Below are 17,565 nucleotides of genomic sequence, written 5' to 3'. Positions count from 1 at the left end.
ATCTTTAATAAGCCCACAAATAGCAAATGCCAGAGAGGGTGTGGAGAAAAGGGAACCCTCCCACGCTGTTGGTGGGAATGTAAATTGGTACAATCACTATGGAAAACAGTATGGAGGCTTCTCAAAACACTGAAAATAGGAGTTCCTGTCATGGCACAGTGGTTAGTGAATCTGACTAGGAACCATGAGGTTGCAGGTTTGATCCCTGGCCTTGCTCAGTGGGTTAGGGATCTGGCATTGCTGTGAGCTGTGGTGTAGGTTGTAGACGTGGCTCGGATCCTGCACTGCTGTGGCTCTGGTGTAGGCCGGCGGCTACAGCTCTGATTGGACCCCTAGCCTGGGAACCTCCATGTGCCATGGGAGCGGCCCTAGAAAAGGAAGAAAGAAAGAAAAAAAAAACTGAAAATAAAATTTCCATGTGATCTAGCAATCTCACTACTGGGCAAATACCTGGACAAAACTATAATTCAAAAAGATACGTGCACAGTTCCCATTGTGGCTCAGCAGAAGCAAATCTGACTAGTATCCATGAGGACACAGGTTCAATCCCTGGCCTCGCTCAGTGGGTTAAGGACCCCACATTTCTGTGGCTGTGGTGCATGCCAGTGGCTCCAGCTCTGATTTAATCCCTAACCCTAACTTACACATGCTGTGAGTGCAGCCCTAAAGAAAAAAAAAAAGGTACATGCATCCCTATCTTCATAGAAGCACTATTTGCAATAGCCGAGACACGGAAGCAACCCAAGAGCCCATCAACAGACAACTGGATTAAGAGGATGTACATAGGGAGTTCCCGCTGTGGTGTGGGAGGTCGAGGATCAGCATTGCCACAGCTGTGGCATAGGTCGCAGCTGTGGCTCAGATTCAATCCCTGGCCTGGGAACTTCCATATGCTGCAGGTGTGGCAAAAAAGAGAGAGAAGATGTACATACATACAATGGAATATTACTCAGCCAGAAAATAGAAGGAAAAGATGCCATTTGCAACCACATGGATGGAACTAGAGATTATCATACTAAGCCAGTCAGATAGAGAAAGACAAATGCCATATGACACCGCTTATATATGGAATCTAAAACATGACACACATAAACTTATCTTGAAATAGAAACAGATTCACAGAGAACACACTTATGGTTGCCATGGGGCAGGAGGGGCCGGAGGAAGGATGAATTGGGAGTTTGGGATTAACAAATGCTAACTCTTTTATATCTATATGTATAACTGAATCATCTTGCTCTAGACCAGAAATCAGCACAACATTGTAAATCAACTGTATTTCAATAAAATAAATTTTAAAAAATAATTTTAAAAGCTCTCCCTCCTCGACTCTACAGGTGCCTCTTCCAGGTCCTCTCCCATTTCCTGCTCCTCTTACAACACAATTACAGCTCACGGGAAGAGGTGCTCACACCCCACCCCCTCTCCCATCCTCTCGCAGCCCCACTTCCACCAACCTTCCTTGGCCTTGAGACCAGCTGGGTAAGATCGACAACCTTCGTTTTCCCAATACAGTTCTCTGCCCTCACCTCACCCCCTCTGGGCAGAATTTGACACAGCTAAGGGCTCCCTCCTTCTACGGACGTTTCTTCCCTCAGTTCCCATAATGTGTGTCTCTATGGACGCTCAGTTCCTGGATGGGCTGGGTGGCCCCAGGAAAGTCCAACCAGCGTGGACCACACATGATCCACGTTCGTATCTGCCATTCTGAGCACTGCCCTAAAATTCAGTGCTTGGATCTGACCTCACTTGAAGGTTGAATAGGCTTCTCAAACCTGACTTGTCCAAAATGGAACTCTCCATTCTAATCCCTCCTAACCTGCTCCTCCTCCCAGCATCTCCATTTGTGTAGCAGCAGCCCCAGCCCAAAGCCCTGGAATTTCCTTGACTCCTTCTCTTTGGCTCTTAACCTCTCAGAAAATTCTCTCAACTTGACCTCTGTAGCCTGTGCTGACCCTGGCAGCTCTCACCACCTGCACCGTGACCATCGTGACCAGTGACCACGATCCTCTCCCAAGACTGGCAGGAACCCCTCAAGGGCTCCCTGCATCCTCTCACAGCCCTCACCTGCTCAAACCCACCAGGGCCTCACCCAGCCACTAACTGGACAAGAGCAGCCCCCAACTCTCTTCCTGCTTCATCTCCCAATACCTCCCCTCACATACTCTGCTCCCGCACACAGGGCTCTCCCCCTGCCTTTGAGGAACACTCTCCAGACCCTGGCCTTGGACTTGCTGTTTCCAATGCCTGGAACTCTTTGACCAGCTGGCTACCTGCTCCCTTCAAGTCTCTGCTCACCTGCTACATCCTCAGAGAGATCTCCCCAGGCACCCTCCCTGATACAGCGTTGTCCTCTGTCACTCACTTTTCCCCTTGCTTGTTTTATTTTTCTTCACAGCACGTCTTGCTTCCACTTCATTTTATCATTGATTTGTGTATCTGTTTATACTCTTTTTCTAACTGGAAGGTAAGCTCTATGAGTGTGAATTCCTGCCGATCTTGTTTATCACGTGTCACCTGTGCCCGGAACAGTGCCAGGCACGGATGGATGGATGGATGGATCGATTGATCGATCGATTGATGGATCGATGGATGAATGGATGAGTGGATGGATGGATGAGTGGATGAATGAATATGTGGATGCATCAGTGGGTGAATGAATACATGGATGGATGCATGGATGCATGGAAGATTATCCACAAGTACATAGGACCACATCCGGAGGGCAAAAGACAAAACATACCAACATCTCTTACATCTGAATATAATTTTATTTTTCCCCTAAACCCACTCATATTCATAATTCCAGACACCTCTGGGGAGGTAAGCGTGGATGTTTTCAGGCTATAGGAGGAGAAAAGTAAGTAACACATGATCTGAAAGCTGGTTATGTCCCCTGGCTTCCTCAGGTGACATCTGAAGATGCCCTTCCCTTCTCTTCAGGTGTCCAGGGAAGGAATTTCTCTAGCCCAAGGATACTGGCAGAGTCCTCTGATCTTGACCGAGATGGGGAGGCAGACGCAAGATTGGGAAGGCTGCTTCTGGCAGACAAGGCGGACCCTTTGCAGAGGCTGGGGATCAAAGAATGTCTTGTTTTTTTCAGGTGAAGCTTAAAAAGGATACACAAGGTGGGTGGCTTTAGCCCCTGGGGCCTACTCCCCCTTCTCTCACTGTGGGAATGTGACTGGTCCTCCCGTTGTGTCCCTGTTCCCACCCTTGTCAACATCCTTCCCTGGAAGACGACGTTCTCTTTTTGAGCTCAGAACTCTTCAAGTATTGTTAAGGTTTTAGTGCACCCTGGGGACAGCAATAACTTTTGCCCTGTTTCAGCACTGGCTGGATCCATACCTTGTCCATCCACCCTCCCAACCTGGGCTCGTCTTAAAGCCAAAGCCAGCTCTGAGGCACACAAATAGCCCATTAACTATGTGGCCAGGAGTTCCCATGGTGGCACAGCTGTAATGAACCAAACTAGTATTCATGAGACACAGGTTCGATCCCTGGCCTCACTCAGTGGGTTAAGGATCCAGCATTGTCGTGAGCCATGGTGTAGGTCACAGCCATGTCTCGGATCCCACGTTGCTATGGCTGTGGTGTAGGCTGGTGGCTACAGCTATGATTTGACCCCTGGTGTAGGAACTTCCATATGCCATGGGTGTGGCCCTAGAAAAAGACAAAAACTATGGGGCCAGATGCTGTGCATGCTCCCTGAGCGATGCCCAGACCGGGGGGCAAGAGTGGCCTTTGAGTGGGCCAGGCCCAGAATCAGGGCCAACCAGAGGCAGGTGGGACATGAACTGACCTTGAACAAGAATCTGCATGTCTGACTTAATCCTCTCAACACCCCTGCAAAAGGGATGCTAAAATCCTCATTTCACAGATGGGGAAATGGTGGCTCTGACCACACTGCCAGTATGTGCCCTCCAGCCCTGTCTGACTCCAACGCTCTCTGCACCAGAGTGGGTGCTTACGGTTCACGTAAACCTTTCCGGGACAATGCAGCAGCCACTAACTGGATGAAAGCAGGGACCAAAGCATCTTGAGGTTCTGGTCAAGGCCGGTTGCTTCACATTCCAGGGCATGGACTCCAGGGGCACTTTTGTGACAAGCACAGGTTCCTTACCCAGCCCCACCCTGGGGTCTGGGGGGTAGGGAGTAGGGGGGGGGGTATGCTTCCCAGAAGAGCTAACCTAGGCTTCAGGCCCACTTAGAGAGAAACAGTCGAGTCCTAGAGGTTGCCTCATCATTTCAGAGGCATCTGAACCTATGTCCTCCATGCTGGTCCTCCCCCAACCCCAAGTACATGCTGATCCTCCCCCAGTACATGCTGGTCCTCCCCCTCAGTACATGCTGGTGCTCCCCCCAGTACATGCTGGTCCTCCCCACCAGTACCCCCCCAAAACATCCCCCTGTGGGCGCACCAAGATGTCAGAAGCGCCTCCATTCCGGCCATGTCCCAGGCTGCAGTGCGGACTCCAGCAGGCTCCTGTGGAGGGATGCACCCGTAAACGCGTGCTCTAGAGCCGCCCCCTACTCCCCAGGAGGGAGACCCTAGGTTGGGCCCAGAAGGGATCCTGAGGCTGTGAGGGAGCCTGGAGCCAGTGGGGAAGGGACATCTGAGAAAGGAACGAGGAGAGCAGCCGAAATGATCGGTGCGGAGCAGGGGTGGGGATGGGGAACCTTGGCCATGAGACCAAGGGTCAGCGGGGCCGCAGGGCTGCCTGTCTGCCCGCAGAGGCGCCTAAGTGTCAGGGCTATCAGAGCCGCCCAGGTGGGCCACCTTGGACTTTCCTAGGGAGAGCTTGTAACAGGGTCAACTCCCTAGGCAGAGGCCAGGGTCCAAGGTCCGCCCAACATTGTGGGCTTTGCTGGGGCCAGTGTGGGGAGCAGAGTATTTCCTGGGCCTGGGTTAAAGGATCCAGGGTTGCCACAGCTGTGGCTGGGATCCTGGTCTGGGAAGTCTGTATGCCTCAGGGTATCCACAAAAGAAAACAAAAACAAAACCAACAAAAACTCCTCAGGCGTTTCCACTGTGCAGTCAAGTTTGAGGCCCAGTATTTTGAGCGTTATTGAATAAAACCTTCCCACTTTATAGTTGAGAAAACTGAGGTCCCATCTGCATCTGCACCTGTGATGCAACCATCAGCCACCCAAAACTCAGCCATCAGCTCCCCTTGCCAAGTTCAGGTCCTGGTGAGAGCCCCCCACTGCCCAGCCCCTTTCCTCCTCCGCACACCTGAGCTCAGGTCCCATGGTGCAGCAGATGGAGGCGGGAGGGAAGCCATTGAAAGTGGAGGTCATGACACTCGTGTAAGCGCCCATAGCGGGGAAGACCAGCCAGTCACCCACGTTCAGCTCCGGCAGCTGCAGCTCCTCCAAGAAGAGCTTGTCAAAGGAATCACACGTAGGGCCGAAGAGGATGCAGGAGAAGAGCGGTGGCTCCGGGCCGAGCTCCTGCAGGGACACGGCGGGGGCGGCGGGGAGGGGGGGGGGGGTCAGAGAAGAAAGAGCCCTCCCCCGCCCATCCCTCCACCCAGCTGGCAGGGCATGCCCTCTGTCATTCACCCACACTGACCAGTTCCTGGGTGGTCCCTATGTCTTAGACACTTCTCAACCCTGCCCTCATGGAGCTTGTGTTCTAGAGACACATTCCAGGCCTGCCAAGTCACAGGTGCAGATGCAGATGGGACCACAGTTTTCTCAACTATAAAGTGGGAAGGTTTTATTCAATAATCGCTCAAAATACTGAGCCTCAAACTTGGTTACACAGTGGAAACGCCTGAGGAATTTTTGTTGGTTTTGTTTTTGTTTTCTTTTTTGGCCACCCCCAGTCATATGGAGTTCCCAGACCAGGATCCCAGCCACAGCTATGGCAACACTGGATCCTTTAACCCACTGTGCTGGGCAGGGGATGGAACATGTGTCCTAGTGCTACAGAGATGCCTCCGATCCTATTGAGCCACAGCAGGAACCCCTGCCTAAGGAGTTTTAACAAAGGACTGTGCAAGAGTCCCAACCCATGAGAAATTCTTTATCAATGGTCTGGACCATAGTCTGGGCATAGGGGTGTTTTAAAACTTCCTAGATGATTCGAAAGTGAAACAAAGTTTGAGAATCTCTACCTCCTAAGTTTCCTGCATCTCCAAGATTCAAGGACTCTTAGGAGTTCCTATTGTGGCTCAGGGGCTTAAGAACCTGACTAGTATCCATGAGGATGTGGGTTCAATCCCTGGCCGTGCTCAGTGGGTTAAGGATCTGGTGTTGCTGCTAGGTCACAGAGGCAGCACACGTCTGGCATTGCTCTGGCTGTGGCGTAGGCTGGTGGCTATGGCTCTGATTAGACCCTTAGGCCGGGAACTTCCATTTTAGAATATGGTCCTTAAAAAAAAAAAAAGTTGAGCCAAGATTCAAAGACTCTGGAGTTCCCATTGTGGCACAGTAGAAACGAATCCGACTAGAAACCATGAGGTTGCGAGTTCAATCCCTGGCCTCGATCAGTAGGTTAAAGGCCTGGGGTTGCCATGAGCTGCAGTGTAGGTCGCAGATGCAGCTTGGATCTGGCATTGCTGTGGCTGTGGTGTAGGGCAACAGCTGTAGCTCTGATTTGACCCCTAGCCTGGGAACCTCCATATGCTGCAGGTGCAGCCCAAAAAAGCAAAAAATAAATAAATAAATAAATAAATAAATAAATAAAGATTCAAGGATTCTGGATCCAAAAATGCAGTGATGTAGAGGGGGTGTACATGGGAACACACACAGCCAAACAGATGCATACACACACCCCTACAGACTCATGGATCAGATGTCCGCCTTCCTGCACAGGTGCACACGGACAGGTCCACTCAGAGAAACACACACACAAAAGAGCGTATGCCAGTACACACGGGCACACATGCACATCCCAGTACATGCACGTGCTGTGGCCATCTGCCAGAGCACTGATAACCTGAGCTCCTCCACCTCTCCCCCTCGCAAGCAGGAACCTGGCCTCTTGGGGCAGGGGGCTGGACCCAGTAGTCTCAGGTCAGGTCCAGGAGGCACCAGGACCCCACAAAGCTCTCCGTACCTTCACCACAATGGGTATCTTGGGTTCAGGATCCCGGAGGAAGATGCGGAAGTCGCCGTAGTAGCCATCGCTGAGATAGTACAGCAGCTTTCGGTGGCCTCCTGCGAGCGGGCAGAGGTGAGCTCGGCCGGGTCTCAACGCCGATCCTCAACACCCGAGCCCAGCACCCCTGGGGGAGGCCTGACCCTCTGCCCAGCACTGGATAACCCCTGTTTCCTGCTCCAGAAGTCGTCCCTGAAGCCACGCACAACTGGGGACTGTCTCCTGTGCTCCCATTGCCTCTCTGCTCCCCCCATAAGAATTTTCCTCCTCCTCCTAATAATAATTATAATGATAATATAATTAACATACCATGAGATATAAGCCCAGGCATCGTTCTAAGCTCTCTACATGTATTAAACTACTTAATCCTTTTAACTACACTCTGAGTAGAGTTGAGAAAACGGACTCTCATCAGAAGTCACACAGGAGGTTGTGGCAGGGCTGGGATTTGTCCCCAGGACCCAGGGCTCAGGTTCTCTGCCCTCACCTTAGACCAGGTTCCCCGAGCACCTGCTACATGAGCCAAAACTGGGAGCAATAGTTTTTTTCGTGACACGATTCCGTCATGCTTTTTCCTACAGATGGGCTGATTTGCCAGTTTTCTTCCTCAAAGGGGTACCCTCTAAACCACATTTTCTTATGTTCTATATTCTTTTTTTTTTCTTTTTTTAGGGCCACACCTGCAGCATATGGAATCTCCCAGGCTAGGGGTCAAGCCAGAGCTTCTGCTGCCTGCCTATGCCACAGCCACAGCAACATGGGATCCAAGCCACATCTTCAACCTACACAACAGCTCATGGCAAACACCAGACCCTTAACCCAATGAGCGAGGCCATGGATCAAATCTGCATCCTCACAGACACTCTGTAGGGTTCTTAACCAGTTGAGCCACAATGGGAACTCCATTTTCTTTTCTTTTTATGCTTTTTAGGGCTGCACCTGAAGCATGTGGAGGTTCCCAGGCTAGGGGTCGAATTGGAGCTACAACTGCCAGCCTACGCCACAGCCTCAGCAACGCGGGATGCAAGCTGCGTCTGCAACCTACACCATAGCTCATGGCAACGCCAGATCCTCAACCCACTGAGCAAGGCCAGGGATCGAACCCGCAACCTCATGGTTCCCAGTCAGATTTGTTTCTGCTGCACCATGATGGGAACTCCGGGAACTCCATTTTCTGTATCCTTGATGCTCTGGCACCGGGGGCCCTGCTGATCCTGGAGAGACTGCTCTTCCCTGGGCTGGTTATTTCCTAGAGGTAGCAAACAACTGCCTTACAAATGTGCCTTTCTTGTGCAGGCCAAGCAATCGAGCGCCCATGCCACAAACAGCCTCTTGGATGGAGTTCCCCTAGCTCGAGCCAAAACCCCTAAGGGCCCCAGGGCAGTTTTTACACCCGCCACACACCCACCAAAATTACTCAAACTGGCCAAACCCAAACCTGCCTTTCCAGCTCACCCTGCCTCACCCCACCTCATCCATTCCTTCCCAGTAAAACCACAACAGAGGCTATCACCAGGCTTTCCCCTTGGTGCTTCTGTGTCCTGACAGGCATGGCCCTTCCTCTCACTGCCCTGCCCACAGGGCCAGGCCTCTGGTTTCTAGGAATTGTGAGCAAAAATTTGTCCTTCGTGACAGTTATTTCCTGGTCTTACACAACCTGACCAAACAAACCCTAGGTACACTGAAAAACAGTGCCCGACTCTGACAAGCAAAGGATGCAGCACAGTTGTCACCCCTCTCCGTTGAAACACTCTACCTCTGTGGATGTTGCTGAAGTATGTGCGAGGCAGCTTTCTCCCCAGCTCCATCCTACTCCTGGTGTGGTTTGAGCTGGTGGTCACCTATGACCCCCAGATCCTTTGGATGGGATCTACTGCCCAGCCAGTGTCTTCACAGCCATGCTCCCTTTGTCCTTAGAACATCTAAACTTGGGACTATGCACTGATTGCTGTTAACATCGGGGGCACCGTGTCACATTTGGGCATTTAGACGCCCAGATCTTCCTGAATATTGATGTTCTCCCTCTGGGTCTACTTCCCACCATCCCCTCCCCTCCTCCCAGCGTCTAGCACTGATCTCCTGCTGCCACAGCCCCGAATTGGCCCTAAGTCATGAGAGGGAGTCAGGACATCCCCGAGGTCAAGAGCTCAGCTCTGCTTGGCATGTTCTGCAAAGCCAAGGGCACCAGCCTTTGCGTCAGACTCAGGTCCAGCTGCCCTATCAACTAGGTGCGCTGCCTCCGACAAGTCACTTCCTCTGTCTGAGCCTCAGTGTCTCTCTCTCTGCAAAATGGGAATGACCTCAAACTACCTCACAGGGCTGGGGAGCAGAAAGGAGATAAAATATGTATTTCACACATAGTAGATACGTAATAATCGGCAGCTCTTGTTATTGTGCAAATAAAAATAATAAGTCCCCTCAATGCTACAGTTAGAGGATGGCTTGAAACCTTCTGCTTCCTCTCGCCATGTTCCTTCATGGGACATTTTGCGAAGAAACGCAATCAGCTGACACAAGTGCCTTCGGGATTACAAAGCTGTGGGCCAATCATTTAACAAAAGGACAAGGGAGGGAGTTCCCGTCTTTGCGCAGTGGAAACGAATCCAACTAGGAACCATGAGGTGGTGGGTTCAACCCCTGGCCTCGCTCAGTGGGTTAAGGATCTAGCATTGCTGTGAGCTGTGGTGTAGGTCACAGACACAGCTCAGATCTGGCGTTGCTATGGCCCTGGCGTAGGCTGGCAGCTATAGCTCCGATTAGACCCCTAGCCCAGAAACCTCCATACGCCACAGGTGCAGCCCTAAAAAGACAAAAAAAAAAAAAAAAGGATAAGGGAGGAGAATAAAGGAAGTTATAAATATTTAGATATCAGTTATCAGAAAGCCACAGAGAATAAAGAGGACTAAGCCAGCGAGGGAGATCTCTTCACACTCCGTCTCGTCATGAAATGTAGTTTCTGATTAGCTCGCTTTGTGAGAGGAGCAAACCCAGCCTACCCCTGCCACAAAAATAACAATCATAAACTCTTCTAGGAGTTCCTGCTGTGGCGCAGTGGGTTAAGGATCTGGTGTTGCCCCAACTGTGGCATAGGTCACAGCTACAGCTTGGATATGATCCCTGGCCCGGGAACTTCCACATGTTACAGGTGCAGCCGAAAAAAAAGAAAAAAAAAAAAAAAACCACCACCAATCAAAAAACCTCTCCTGCGGTGGTTGACCTCTATTGTCAAAGGTTGACCCTGTAGGTGTCACCCTTAACCTTCAAGCCATGATAACATTATAGCCTTCTGATTTGTTGTAAGAATTTGTATTTACTCATTATACTTTGGGGTGTAAGAATTTACCCCTGCTTGAAAACGCTTACTGGACAAGTTTAAGTTGCACACCAGCACAATGGTGCCCATGAACCTCATGGGCTGTTTTCTGTGACTTCCCTCCATAAATGAAATAGAAATCCACTAGCTACTTAGGAAGAATGAAGACCCTTTGTCTTGGTTCTCACCTCTCAGTCTAGTTGAGAACAACAAACTAGTGATACTAGGAGTTCCTGTTGTGGCTCAGTGGTTAACAAATCCGACTAGGAACCACGAAGTTGCAGGTTCAGTCCCTGGCCTCGATAGGTGGGTTAAGGATCTGGCATTACCATGAGCTGAGGTGTAGGTTGCAGACACGGTTCGGATCTTGCGTTGCTGGGGCTGTGGTGTAGGCCGGCAGCTACAGCTCCTATTCGACCCCTAGCCTGGGAACCTCTGTCTGCCGGGGATGTGGCCCTAAAAAGAAAAAAAAAAAAAAAAAGTGATACTAACAGGTTCATTCCTATACCCCTTTGAAGCTTCTTTCCTGCTAATTAGGCACTCCAGGGTGGAGCCCGGACCCTCTGCCCATCCTCCCCCGCCCCCAAAGGCCAGGGGATACTTAGACATTGGCCTGCCCACCCACCAGGCTGCACCACAGCCTTCTTGGCAATGATGCTGACAGCGATTGTGCAGACAGGCGCTGCGTAGAAGCGACCAGGCTCCGCGATGATTTCGACACCACTGCCCTCGGGGAAGTCCTGGGCCAGGGTGGTGTTGATCACTCCTGCCATCTGCAAGGACAGACACAGTCCCTAATGTGGCCAGGCCCTATGCAGGGGCTTTACCTGCTTTGTCTCCATTCCCTGGACTGCACTATGGGGACTTGTTATCATCTCCATTTTACTAGGGAGGAAACAGGTAGAGACTGTGGCCCAGGGAGTTCCTGTTGTGGCTCAGTGGTAACGAATCCAACTAGTATCCATGAGGACATGGATTCGAAGCCTGACCTCACTCATTGGGTTAAGGATCCAGTGTTGCCGTGAACTGTGGTGTAGGTTGCAGATGTGGCTCAGATCCCACATTGCTGTGGCTGTGGTGCAGGCCGGCAGCTACAGCTCTGATTGGACCTCTAGCCTGGGAACTTCATATGCCATGGGTGCAGACTTAGAAAGACAAAAAAAAAAAAGGAAGGAAGGAAGGAAGGAAGGGAGGATAGGAAAGGAAGGAAAAAAGGAAGAAAGAAGAAACTGTGGCCCAGAGAGGGGAAGTAACTCATTCGAGGGGAAACAGCAAGTGCATAGGCTATAGCACCCTGAGTTGTCTGAATCTGGACCCATTTAAATTAACACACAGTCAGCAAAGACGTCATGGCTCAGTGGTTAATGAATCTGACTAGGAAACATGAGGTCGAAGGTTCGATCCCTGGCCTCACTTAGTGGGTTAAGGATCCAGCGTTGCCTTAAGCAGTGGTGTAGATTGCAGATGAGGTTTGGATCCCAAGTTGCTGTGGCCGTGGTGTAAGCCAGCAGCTGTAGCTCCGATTAGACTCCTAGCCTGGGAACCTCCATATGCCATGGGAGCAGCCCAAGAAAAGACTAAATAAATAAATAGAAATAAAAATAAATTAATACACAGTCAGCAAAGATGAAATGTTCCCAGTCTCAGGGACAGAAAACTCCTACCTGACTATAGCTTAACTGGAGACAGCAACTAATGTGTCTAAAGAAAGACACGGAGCCAGATACACATGCCTTCTCATATATGCTCATAGACCGTGTAAATATTGTCAGACAAAGAGCTCTCAAAAAGACAAATCCAGCTACATACACACGTACGACTCACTGTTACACAAGCTCCCAGTGCACAAACACACAGACTCTGTCCCCTGATCCCAGGCTGAGGCACCAGCCCCCTCTCATCCTCCCCTTACTTCTTCAAACTTAGGGTCGAGGCCCTCCTCTCCAGGGAAGCCCCCTCCGATGTCCAGGAAATTCATGTCATGCCCGATCCTGAGGCCCATCTCAAATAAACACCGGCAGTCGGCAATGGCCTGCTTGAAACTGTTGGGTGTCTGGCAGCTAGAGCCAACGTGGAAGCTGAACACATGTCAAGTGACATGCAGAGAACACACATGAAAACACAAGGGTCACTAGGAAGAGAGGCACAGTCAGAAACATCGATGTATGGTCACCCTTGAGTCGTGGCACTCATGGTGAACTTGAGTGGTGGTCGCCTCTCTTAGCTGCCCCCTCCCAGGGCCCCATTGCAGGGGCTCCCCTCCTCTTCCCCCCTGGAAGGTATGTGCTCAGAATCCCAAATCCCCACACCTACGAGCAGGACAGGCAGAGGAACCTATTAGGGCTAGGTGGGGTATAGCCAGTGCAAAAGTCCTGGGGGCACCGTAATATTAAGTAATCAAGATAAATAACATTTAATGCCATAGATGTATAGAGCAAAATTTATTCAAAAACACCCATAATGAATGAAATATTATGAATGTAAATAAAGATGATTGGTAACAGTGATTGGAACACTGAAGAACAAGGAAAAATCAGAAACCCCCCATCCTGTCTTTAGTTCAAATTTTGATGTTTTCCTCCTCATGAATTTTTTTGCATTACTTTTTAATTTTTTCAGGAGTTCCCATTGTGGCTTGATGGGTTAAGAACCTGACATAGTATCCATGAGGTTGAGGGTTTGATCCCTGGCCTGGCTCATTGGGTTAAAGATCCTGCGTTGCTGTGGCTGTAGTGTAGGCTGGCAGCTGCAGCCCTGATTCTACACCTCGCTGGAAACTTCCATACGCCACAGACACAACTGTAAAAAAAAAAAAAAAATTCAAATATGGTATTAAAATGTTATTTATCTATGAGTTCTAAGTTTTTTGGCATCACCTTAAATTTTGCTCCCAAGGCTAGTGCCTCCTTTGCCCCACCCTAGTCCCAAATAGCACTCAGCTTCTCACCGAGTACAGATGTGCATCTTGAGGTCCAGAGGCATCAGGACTGAGTGAAGGGCACTCAGTGAGTTGAAGGCTGGAGACAGGCCGTGGAAACCAGGTAGGGAAAGCCAGCACACTTACCTGGTTCCAACCACCGCCACCCCCAGGTCTCTGGCAGACTTGAGCAGATGTTCACATAGCTCCAGCCTGGCCCCAAACTTGGTGTTCAGAGAGAAGATGCTTTCGCTGTCCTGGGTCCACAGCCGGAGGACCAGCCTGGGACAAGGGCATGAGGGACCCGAGCCCGAGGGTTTCTTAGGCACATGAGCCCTGAGGCCTGGATGTGTTCAACCCCCTCCCCAATTCCCCTCCATCTTCCCACCCACCCCTGCCTAGTTCCTCCAGACTGACCAGCCACGGTGTCCCAAGGAATGATGCCCACTAATTACAGACTTTTGCCCAGGCAAGAAAAACAGGAAAAGGACACAATTATAAATATACCTTCCACACGCCTCCATGCCACAGGATCAGCTATTTAAATAACTTTCCCAAGACCACACAGCATGTGACAAATGAATCTGAAATGGGAGCCCTGGTCTCCCCGACTCCAGGGGGAGAGCTTTTGCCATGAGGTCGCCTAATGCCAGACCCCCTAATGCAAGGGTCTGCCCAGGGTCCATGCAGACATGGGCACCAGTGTGCAGCAGGGAAGGCATCGGGCCACTGACCCAAATTCTTGTTCTTTGCTGCTGGGGGCTGGTGCCAGTCACTGTATGGGACCACCTCCACCTGGTTCCTGCAGCTCAACCCCATCTCCGGAGCCCCAGACTTGCTGTGTCTGCTCCACCTGTCCACACCCCACTGTTGGTCTCACCTGGCCCCCGGGTAGTGCTGAGCCACCTTGATTAGCTCCTCCTCGCTGTCAAAGGTCAAGAGCTGCACCCCGTGGCGGGCGGCGTACAGGATGTGCGAGACAGGCTTGCAGGGGTTGGCGTAGATGATGCGTGAGGGGGGCACGCCCAGACCCAGCACCTGCTCCAGCTCCCCCTAGCATGGGTGACAGCCAGAGTAAGGGGCTGCCTCACTGCCTCTTTACTCTATGGGGGCAGGAACCCTGGGTATGAGCGAAAGGGGCTGCCCTTGACCGAACCCCTACTGTGCAGGGTACCGAGCACAAATCACGCTCTATAGGCCTCTAGACTATTCTAAGGAAAGTATAGTTGTTCTTATATTATTTTACTTTTGTTTTTTAGGGCTGCACCTGCAGCATATGGAAGTTCCCAGCCTAGGGGTCGACAGCCACAGCAATGCAAGATCTGAGCCAAGTCTGCGACCTACACCAGAGCTCACGGCCATGCTGGATCTTTAACCCACTGAGCGAGGCCAAGAATCGAACCCATGTCCTCATGGATACTAGTCAGATTCATTTCCGCTGCGCCGCAATGGGAACTCCTGTCCCCATTTTAAAGATGAGAAAACAGAAACTCAGGTGAAATGGCTATGCTGGGACAGGGGACTGTGGCTTCAAGCTTATGCTTTCCCTCATTCCCTTAGCCTGTCTGCCTTAGTCACCTGGACCAGAGAAAGGTGAACCACTCATAGTTCATTCATGTATTCCTTCCAAAACAAGTGAGGACCACGCGTATCAGCCACTGTTCTTGGCATCGCAGGCCCCACTCCGGGACCCTGGTCACTGGCTTTTGTGCCCCAGGAAGGGTCGGGTCTGTAAACGAGGCAACAAGCTGAGCCCAGGCTCACCTGACTGGCACAGTCGAAGCCGGTGCCCAGGGCGGCCAGGACACGCAGCACCCAGGGGTTGTTGTTGCACTTCACGGCATAGAAGGGTGAGACCCTCGGCAGGGCCTGGTGGAAGAGCTGGTGGCGTCTGGGCAGCACGTCCAGGTTGGCCACCATGAAGGGGTCTCGGACATCCTGCCAGGACAGGGAAAGAGGGAGGGCAGGCTGGGGAGTGGCTTGTCTCATCTAATCCTCAAAGCAACTCTATGGGGTAAAAACCATCGCTGTTGCCATCTCAGAGGTGGGGAAACAAAGGCTCAGAAAGAGGACATCACTGGCTCAAGGTCACACGGCAAGTACAGGATCTGATGCCAGACCTTCTAGCTCTTAAAACAAGGGGACAGGAGTTCCCGACCTGGCGCAGTGATTAACGTATCCGACTAGGAACCATGAGGTTGAGGGTTCGATCCCTGGCCTTGCTCAGTGGGTTAAGGATCCGGCGTTGCTATGAGCTGTGGTGTAGGTTGCAGATGCGGCTCAGATCCCACATTGCTGTGGCTGTGGCTGTGGCGTAAGTGGCAGCTATAGCTCTGATTAGACTCCTAGCCTGGGAACCTCCATATGCCACAGGTACAGCCCTAGAAAAGACAAAAAAAAAAGTAAAATAAAATAAAATAAAAGGCGGGGGGGGGGGGACAAAAGGGCCACAGCTTTGTAGATCGAACTGGGGGAAGAAGTTGGCTTTAACCCTCAACCTACTGGCTTGGCAGTGGGTAAAACTCCTAGTGGTGGGGTGGGGAGGGAGCTAGAAGGGGACGGAATTGTATCATCATCCCCAGTACAACGGAGCCTGGGAATAAGACGCAGGAAACTGACATAAAACCACAAAACAGAAAGTCTTATTTTTTGCCCACCAGAGTAGGGTCGGAGACTCACCCTCTCCCCCGCTGCCCCTCCCCACCCATCCCTCCTACCCCATCAGAGAGCTCCCTGATCTTCTTCAGAACCACCTGCCAGGCAGTCTCCCCAGGCTCCAGGAGGATGAGATCCTTTGGCCACATGCTTCCAGGGCTTTCTCCACTCTCCTTTGAGGTCCCAACAGGGGCGCTCATCCCGGGCACTCCACCTGAGCCCTCGGCCAGGCACCGTTCCGACATCCTGGAAAGGGCTTGCTCTGAGGACCCAGCCTCTTCCCTCCGCCTCGCTCCCCACTGGCCCTGAAGCCAGAATTCCCAGGCCAGTAAGCCTCCCACTGAGCCACACAGAGCTCCATGGAGCGCTGGTGAACGTTCCCATCTGCAAAATGGGCTACTGGCCCTGCCCAGCTTGCTTCAGAGATGGGGAAGGGGACCAAGCAAGATGTTCAGGCCATGCACACAGAGCAGAGGGTTGGATTCCTCTTTCAGGCTCCTCCACACAGGTGCTCCTGTTCATAGATGAGAAAACTGAGGCGCAGAAATGATACATATCAAGTCCAGGATCTTCAGATTGTAAGGCTCAGAGCCAGGACCTATGATATGATCTAGGTCCAAAGTCTCCATTCTACACACAAGGACGAGAGACCCAGAGAGAGGAACGGATTTTCTGAGGCCACCCAATGGTTGGTGGCAGAGCTGGGACTGGCACCTGGGCTCCCTAGAGCAGCCACTGGAACTGCTGCCAGCCACGCATCCTTGAGACCTAAGTGAGGGCCGCCTGCAGGCAGAGTCCTTCTGCTTCTGCACTTGGGACTGTACCCGTGGCCCTCACACCACAGCCACACCCACCTGGTGCCGATCATGACCTGCTTCCTCAGGCACAGCCCAGGGGACTGGTATCTGCAGGGTCTGGGCTTCAGTGAAATCCCACAGGAAGAGCAGAACCCCTGCCCCCATCTCAGGGCCCAGAGCAAGTACCAGCCCAGGCCATCCCTCCAAACCTCGGGCAGCCCTGCCTGCTCAGCCCAGACCCCCAAGGTCCCAAGAACTAACCCTCCCCTGTCACCCACACGACAGGATCACCGAGCGAGGTCAAACTCCTGTTGCAAGGGAAGGTCAGCAAGAGTCAGAGTAGGGCACCCACCCCCCCGGGAACCACTGCACAGACAGAACCCCCAAGGGCCCCGAGGTCTCCAGAAGACTCAGCAAACCTGGAGGAGGTCTGTGGGTAGAACCAGGTCTCAGACTCCAGTCCCGGGCTGGTTCCACTGTCTCAGAGCAAGAGCTGCTCTCTCCTGGTGCTGCGCCTCTTAAATATCCCTCGCTGGAAGTTTCTCTGAATGGACAAGTGAGCTGTCTGTGTCACCCAATGTCTAATCACATCCCCCTCCTTGGCTCCACCTCCTCTCTATGTGGGCTGACAAGGTCTCTGCGACCTGCTGGCCCTCCCAGCCTGAAGCCATCACCTTGGGGCCAGCTGGCCTCTGGCATGTTGCCTGACATCTCCTGACAACTCACACCCACCTCTGTGCTGGACCCACTTTCGTGCTGGGACCCACCTCTATGC

At 51.8% G+C, this 17,565-nt stretch overlaps 1 protein-coding gene across 1 annotated transcript; it reads right to left on the bottom strand.

Annotated features, from left to right (window-relative positions):
- Positions 1 to 2,752: 2,752 nt before the first annotated feature.
- On the bottom strand, positions 2,753 to 17,308 carry LOC125134375 (ornithine decarboxylase-like). Its single transcript, XM_047793609.1, has 11 exons — positions 17,210 to 17,308; positions 16,056 to 16,239; positions 15,103 to 15,276; positions 14,219 to 14,391; positions 13,486 to 13,620; positions 12,334 to 12,499; positions 11,047 to 11,194; positions 7,067 to 7,167; positions 5,237 to 5,454; positions 4,422 to 4,486; positions 2,753 to 3,071 (listed from the first exon to the last, which is right to left on the bottom strand). Exons 2-10 carry the CDS (start codon positions 16,236 to 16,238, stop codon positions 4,429 to 4,431), a joined length of 1,356 nt encoding a protein of 451 aa, XP_047649565.1. The 5' UTR covers position 16,239; positions 17,210 to 17,308; the 3' UTR covers positions 2,753 to 3,071; positions 4,422 to 4,428.
- Positions 17,309 to 17,565: the final 257 nt, after the last annotated feature.

The sequence above is a fragment of the Phacochoerus africanus genome, chromosome 8 (assembly GCF_016906955.1).
Source record: "Phacochoerus africanus isolate WHEZ1 chromosome 8, ROS_Pafr_v1, whole genome shotgun sequence".
NCBI lineage: Eukaryota > Metazoa > Chordata > Mammalia > Artiodactyla > Suidae > Phacochoerus > Phacochoerus africanus.
This window is presented reverse-complemented; position numbering and strand designations above follow the sequence as displayed.